The 7,681-nt window shown below is 36.7% G+C and overlaps 2 protein-coding genes across 2 annotated transcripts; one reads left to right on the forward strand and one right to left on the reverse strand.

Moving 5' to 3' along the window:
- Positions 1 to 1,034: 1,034 nt before the first annotated feature.
- Positions 1,035 to 2,195, reverse strand: LOC104109862 (NDR1/HIN1-like protein 12). The gene is made up of 2 exons (XM_009619237.3): positions 2,176 to 2,195; positions 1,035 to 1,806 (listed from the first exon to the last, which is right to left on the reverse strand). The coding sequence occupies exons 1-2, from the start codon at positions 2,193 to 2,195 to the stop codon at positions 1,035 to 1,037; spliced, it is 792 nt and encodes a 263-aa protein (XP_009617532.2).
- A 1,338-nt stretch (positions 2,196 to 3,533) lies between these two features.
- LOC104109861 (uncharacterized) lies at positions 3,534 to 7,058 on the forward strand. Its single transcript, XM_009619236.4, has 6 exons — positions 3,534 to 3,695; positions 4,832 to 5,165; positions 5,253 to 5,469; positions 5,675 to 6,212; positions 6,295 to 6,393; positions 6,510 to 7,058. The coding sequence occupies exons 1-6, from the start codon at positions 3,662 to 3,664 to the stop codon at positions 6,764 to 6,766; spliced, it is 1,479 nt and encodes a 492-aa protein (XP_009617531.1). The 5' UTR covers positions 3,534 to 3,661; the 3' UTR covers positions 6,767 to 7,058.
- The last annotated feature ends 623 nt before the right edge of the window (positions 7,059 to 7,681 follow it).

The raw sequence follows: 7,681 nt of genomic DNA on the forward strand, positions 1-7,681 counted from the left end.
TGTTTAGTTTTATAATTGTTTTAATTGATCTTATCAAAATAGACGAGTTTTATATAACGAGTGTTTAACTATTTTTTCTTTTTCAATGACGGAGTTAGAAATTTAACAAAAGGTGTGCAATTTTTCGTCTCAATTGTGTTAAGGGTGTGCAAAAATCAAATATATACTTATAATAGCTAACATATAACCTATGTACACCGCATAATGTTTCAACAAAGGGTGTGCGCATGACCACCCTTCCCCTAAGATGGCTCCGCCCATGTTTTCTATACCCTGGTAGATCCGAAATCCACTTGCTCGACTAATTTGAATTTGTGTTCGCCTAAGGCGTGGCTCCGCCCATAGCTAAGTACTAAATAATATTTTTGAAAATAAATTAAATTAGATATTACACAGATAAAAAAATACTAGCTTTCTAATCAAAATCCAAAGCAGACAAGCTTAATTTTTTCCAAGTCTAGAAAAATCATTGAAAGTGAAGGAACACGTTAATATAAACATATTATTAGATTAGCACGTAAATCGTAAAACGATAACTTATTACTTGTTGTTCGTGAAGCGGAAGCGAAAACGGATTGAACCGCAACTGGAATTACTGATCGGCGATGATTGTTACCGTGTGTTGAAGCAACCCCAATTCCACAGTCTAAATCCCTCGTCTGATTTTGGGAGGAAAGAGCATGGGAAAATACTGATTTTCTATATAATATGTTGTACACTGTATGTATACGGGTTAACTAATAATTCTATAAGGCCTTAAAACACCCTTATGGGTGAACCCAATTTTCTTAGTAAACAATGTATAGAGAATATATACATACACACACTATTTGGCTTTCTCGAGGCATGCAGATTGATGATTGCTTCTTTCATGAATTTCATTACATTCTAAAGAAATTCTAAAGTGCACAAAATACATCATTGTTAGGATGGTAGAACAAAAAGAAGCCTTATTTTCTCCATAATCTTGAAAGATATAGAGGAAAGTAATTGATAACATGACTAATGCCTAATGCCTAATCAATTAGCACCATTTATCTAGATTTGGTGCTGCATTTTTTTGGGTAAATAGTACTTCCATCTAATGGTAACTTAAGCTGACAATTAAGATGCAGCCAGAACTTAACAGAACCAATAAACCCTACTCTCCACCTAGTCCTTGTATTCCCTTTGAGATAAAGAACTACTTGTTTCTGATCCAATGACATTTCAGCAACTTCTCCTTCTTCGGGAGTCAACGAAATCGACGTTGACTCCACTGGATAATACAACGGAGTTGAGCTATTTTGAGGTACATCAAAAGGGTCAGCTCTTAAATAAGCAACTTTGACACCATGGAAAGTGAGTGTATAAATTGTCTCATAGAAACTTGCATGGGCTTTTGCATTGTCATTTTCAGCGTTGATAACAATTGAAACCTTGACAATTAGGTTACTAGACATGTCATAGGAAAAATTGTCCACATTTGCACTCACGACACTCATTTGAGGAACTTTTGGCCTGACGATCATGTATCCAATGAAGACAACGAGGCCAGTGATGATCACGGCTAGGGTTATGAAGGTACAGAGTGTGGCAACACACCAGATTAAAGGGTTGGTGCGTCGTTCCGGGCCTAAAACGGGCTTTGGCATTGGGAGGAAGAAGAGGTGATCAGCGTGTTTGGTTGATATGATCTTCAAGCTAACAGAATGCCTATCAGCTGCTAGTCCCGTTTCACTATTTGTTGTTTGCTGATGTGATAGTCTGAGTAGACGGTTCTTTCTTTTCTGTTGTTCTTCGGATTCATAACCGTTGCTATTAAATCTGCAATTAAAGAAATATTATAAGAGCTCTAGGACTTCATGGTAGAGTGACAACATTCGAAGAAGTTCAAAAGAATTTCTTTTCTTTAGATATAGTGAAGGATATTTTAGAAGTATAAGGAGAAAGGTAGGTGCTTGTGTTAAGGTACTTGGCTATAATTGGTGGGGAAGGTTTTGGTATCTTCCTTTTCCTGAAGATAAAGTTTTCTTTATCTGAACTTCTACGTTATATATGCTTTGTTCTTTAACCTTAAAAAGGTGAACACAATATATACCTAGCTTGCAGACAATTTCCATTATCTCTATACAGAGACCACACCTTGCCACTTTTGTTTGTTCTAATTAACAGAATCTCTCCACAAGCACATACATAAAGGATAATGTGGTCATTTCCGTGCTTAGCCTTTTTGTTTTTCTTTTTTCATTATTTTATTGGTAGGGAGTGATAGAATTTTTTTATCACTTCATATATTTTTAATCAAATAAATAACTATATCTCCAGAAAGTTTTGAATGTTGACTCGGGTATAGTCAAAATGGATTTAATTTGCAATAACAATTGAAAATTTAGGGATCTGTTATGGTCCCGGAAGTCAAAAGAATGACTCAACAAATTCTATCCCGATCGAAAAGAAAATAATTATTAACTCCCTCTCCATAAGATCACAGAGAAAACTTTCTCTAGGAAGGATTAGTTTAACATTTTCGCTAAGCAGTTCGCCCCTCTAATTTTTGAAACACTTTCCCTCTCAAACTTCTTAAGCTTGCCCCAAAATACTCCCTAGTTTTACCATTTAATAGTTAGCTAAGCTAAATAATTAAAGAAAATGCGACAAAAGGAAAGCAAAAAAAAAAAAAAAAAAAAGGAAACAAGGATTGCTCTTCCTCTCTTTGTCGTCTCATGGCTCATTCTTTTTAGATGAAATTTTACTCGCATTTTGACATTTTTGAGTGTTTATGTAGTTAATCTAAATTTAGTACTTAATGTTAAACAATCAAAATGCACCTTTATTGTGGACAACTAGAAATTTTTAAAATTAGTCTTAATGCTTATGGTTTGACATTCATTTTTTGTATATAACTTTTGTTTAATATTCAAATTATTTTTACCGATGTTGTTGCTTGTTTTGGGCTCGATTAGCATTTCCTATTAAAGAACAACTTCATTTTCAAGAACGGGGATGCTTATTTTCACCACAATCTTTAGTGGTATGCGTATGTTATTGGTTGTATTAAAAAAAATAAAATTAGAATATTGCTAACCTACTACATCCAAGTACTTGTAGGTTAGCAAAAAAAGCATTTTAAAATATTGATAAATGACTTGCTGTTAAAATGAGTAAACAAAATTAAATAATTCTATCCTCTTTACTTACAACAACAACCACAATCCAGTATAATTACAGTAGTGGGGTCTGGGGAGGTAGTTTGTACACAGATCTTACCCCTAACCTGGGGCTGTTTCCGATAGATCATCCACTACCTCTCTCCAAGAACTCCCCACCTTGCTCTTGGGTGACTCGAACTCACAAACTCTTGGTTGGAAGTGAAGGGTGCTCGTCACTATACCAACACACTCTCGTCAAAACTTGGACTTAATCATAGTTAAATAATATACTATATTTTTACTTTAATTTTTGACCGTTTAAATTAAATTATTTAATTTGAAGTAAACAAAGATCATCATTAACTTCCCCCAAACTCTTTTTGTTTTTCATTCTTCAATGCTGACTCCAGAAACCATACAATTGGTCCCCAATTAAATACTTGTGGACACTTCTAAAACTAGCAACTAATAGTAGTATTAGTGTTTCTTACCAACTACTACAAGCAGATCAGCGAAAGAGTTCTGCAAAGATGGCACTATCCCCCCCAAATCTGTATGCAAAAGGTCATTATTTTTATCATTTCTATTTTATTCTAATGGTACTTTAGATTGTCTCTTTATTTAACTGTTCTTGAATTTCTTTTAGCAACTCTGTTCTTTTTCTACTTCTTCACTTTGTTGGGTGTCTCTTAAATCCTTGTGAGAACTGATTGTTGTTATTGATTTAGCTAATCCTATTATGGATTCAAGTTATATGCACTTTCAGTGTGATGATTTCTTACACCGGCAGGTTATTTATGGGTTATTTGCAATTACCTTTTGCATGACTTGACTGTGTTAATATTTTTTACATCAGTGCATAGGTAGTTTGAGTAGTTATTTTCAAATGGGAAAGAGATTTGAATCATTTTGATTAGTTCCAATGAAGCCAAAGAATTTTGTTCATTGCAAACAGGCCACAAGATTAATGAATCAGCAACTATTTACTTGTGAAAACCCAGTTCTTGACATATGAAGTTGTTCAGTTCTGGGATCTTATTGATGTAAAGTACTCAGTCCGGTCCTAAATATTAGTCGTCCAATGAATTTGTTTCAACCTAATTGCTGTGTTTGAAAACCATGAAGTGTTTAATTGTTTTTTTCCCCAAATCTACACTTACTGTTCCAACTAGTGTAATGTTAATTGAAGTGCTTAATGAGAGATAAAAAGTAGTTGATACAAATACTTTAATGATTAAGATATTAAATGTGTTCTTAAGGGGTGTTCAAAAAACTCTTAAAAGACATAATGTAGTACTATTTAGGTGCTTTTCTTCGGGGGTGGGGTGTGGGGGTGTGGGAGGAGAGGGAGTTGGTCCCTCATGGTAGGTTGGCTCTACAGCTATGTTGCTCACACTCTCCAGAAATGTTGCCGCACCCGTGTCGGATCCATAAAAAATGCGCTAGTTTTGGAGGATCCGACACTCACCCAACGGCATTTTTGAAGAGTCTGAGCAACATAGCTCTGCATTGTGGACAAAATGAATTTGATAGAGAGGCATGTTGGATCAAAAAGTTTTATTAAATAATGTTACCTCACCCCTGAAATGGCCTGAATACAAACATAGGAAATTGTTAAGAAGTAATTGTGAAAATCTTTCTCTCTCCAGTTTTAGTGTACTTCAGATGGTCTTTATCTAAAAATTTTCTTGCTTTGCCAGGTGATGCTTATGGGATTAAGTATTTTGAGATTAAGACAAAGCCAAGTCAATTAAAGCTTTGCTTCAGCTGTAGAGCAAGGGCAAAGGCAGCTCTTAGTACTCGTTCGAGCTCCATTGAAGTTCCTCGTCAGTGGTACAATCTAGTTGCGGACCTTCCAATCAAACCTCCACCACCTTTGCATCCCAAGGCTTTTCAACCTATCAAGCCTGAGGATTTGTCTCCTCTTTTCTGCGATGAGTTGATTAAGCAGGAGGCAAGCATCGACCAGTTTATTGATATACCGGAAGAAGTTTTAGATGTCTACAGCCTTTGGCGCCCGACCCCTCTGATTAGGTTTGTTTCGTGTTACTTAAAAGTGGTCTTAATCTCAACTTCACTTGCATCTTCAGTCAAAATATGTTAACTTATGGTAACTTTTAGAGCTAAGAGGTTGGAGAAATTGCTTGATACACCTGCGCGAATATATTACAAGTATGAAGGCGGTAGCCCAGCAGGTTCGCACAAGCCCAACACTGCTGTTCCTCAGGCCTGGTACAATAAAATGGGAAGTGTCAAAAATGTAGTAACGGAGACTGGGGCAGGACAATGGGGGAGCGCACTATCATTTGCTTGCAGCTTATTTGGTCTCAACTGTGAGGTAAGATGTACCTAAAATTTGTATCCTAAGTATTATTTTGGAGCACCTATATGTTTGAGAAATCCTCAACCAGATTCTATTTGGATGACATAGAATAGCAGGAAAAGGTATAAAATCTAAAATGATCTCCTTGACAATTTCATGTATGATAGAATTGATGTTTCTGGACAACTGTCACATCTTAATTTGTGGAATTTTAATGCAGGTATGGCAAGTTAGAGCGTCTTTTGATCAGAAACCCTATCGTAAAATGATGATGCAAACTTGGGGTGCCAAGGTGCACCCTTCTCCTTCTGACCTTACAGAGGCTGGTCGGACTATTCTACGAATGGATCCTTCAAGTCCAGGAAGTTTAGGTATAGCTATTTCAGAGGCTGTGGAGATTGCAGCTACAAATGCTGACACTAAGTATTGCTTAGGAAGTGTTCTTAATCATGTTTTGTTACATCAGACTGTTATCGGTGAGGAGTGTATAAAACAGATGGAGGATTTTGGAGAGACTCCAGATGTGATCATTGGTTGCACTGGGGGTGGATCCAATTTTGCTGGACTTGCTTTCCCATTTATCCGCGAGAAGCTTAAGGGAAAAATTAATCCTCTTATTAGAGCGGTTGAACCTGCAGCTTGCCCCTCCTTGACGAAAGGCGTATATGCTTATGACTATGGAGACACAGCAGGCATGACTCCGTTAATGAAAATGCATACACTTGGTCATGACTTCATACCGGACCCCATTCACGCCGGTAAGCCTCTGTCTCTTTAGGAGGATAGTTAAATTTTCTGCCCTTTGCTTTCTTTTTAAAATATTAGAAACTTTGTTTCCAGGGGGGCTTCGTTACCATGGCATGGCGCCATTGATATCACACGTCTATGAATTGGGTTTTATGGAAGCAATATCAATTCCCCAGACTGAATGTTTTAAAGGTATCCTTAATTCCATATTTTCGCACTTATCTGTTTGGAGTATGAGTAATGTGATTGTAAATGCACTGATTTTGCAGAGTCCGTCATTCTAATATATTGTACAATTACTGTTTCAGGCGCAATACAGTTTGCTAGGTCCGAGGGATTGATACCTGCACCAGAACCAACTCATGCAATAGCTGCCACAATCAGGGAAGCTCTACGATGTAAAGAGAGAGGAGAATCGAAAGTTATACTCATGGCAATGTGTGGACATGGCCATTTTGATTTGTCATCTTATGATAAGTATTTGCAGGGTAGCTTGGTTGATTTGTCATTTTCAGAAGAGAAAATAAAAGCCTCACTGGCCAAAATACCCCAACCAATGTCCTAATCTGGTCCAAATCAAGGAGACAATGAGAGTAAGAGGTATGTAGAGAGAAGCTTACAGAGGTCTGTCTCATTTTCCTTTTATCTGTGAACCGTCATGCTTCCTGTTTGGAAGGGCAATTATTTTCATTTTTGCATTTGCTGTTGAATGTTGTGGGTGATTTTTCTATTATGACAAGACTAGTCGTCATTTCGCGTGGTTATGTATCTACATTGTAATAAATTGTGAAATAACAAAGCTGCTATTCCCGGAGTAGCTATTCCAAGAATAAGATCAGATCTTGGTTATGATTTCATTCCACAAAAATGTTTTCCCAGTTCTACCAAGTCCATTCATGAAAAATACCCCCCTCCCCCTCCCCCTCTTGTTGCTCGAATATTCAATAGGATAGTATTAGCTTTGTGAGCTGTTGTCTGACCTTCAATATTTAAAGATGCATGTAGTCTTCTGTTCTTCAGCTAGGTCGTGGCCATTATAACTAAGCTCTTCATGCAAAGGCCTATTTGATTGACTTGACAACAATGAAAGATCTGGAAAAAGAGTGGCAGTCGAATCAAACTCTCCTGAGGATTGTCTGGTTTTTGGATTAAGGAATGTTTTCAATCTCTAGCAATGTGTAGTTCAGTATATGTTGATCAGACAATTACGTCTTGAACTGAAAGCTCTCAAATGACAATCTTTCTATTAAATATTCAGCACATTTTCAATTTCTAAACACAAGATCCTTACTGTAATTTTCTAAAGATGTGTGGCACATTCATTTGAAGGCGAAGTGTAGTTAGCCCCCTGTTATTTGCAGCTTTGAGTCACCTATTAAGTCTTGTTTCATAGACTTAAAAGTCTAAAAGAACTATACCCACAAGTCCTCTTTACAATATGATAGTTTGAGGTTTCTAAGATTTCAATTGATGTGGTTAA

Source organism: Nicotiana tomentosiformis, chromosome 12 (assembly GCF_000390325.3).
Source record: "Nicotiana tomentosiformis chromosome 12, ASM39032v3, whole genome shotgun sequence".
Lineage (NCBI taxonomy): Eukaryota > Viridiplantae > Streptophyta > Magnoliopsida > Solanales > Solanaceae > Nicotiana > Nicotiana tomentosiformis.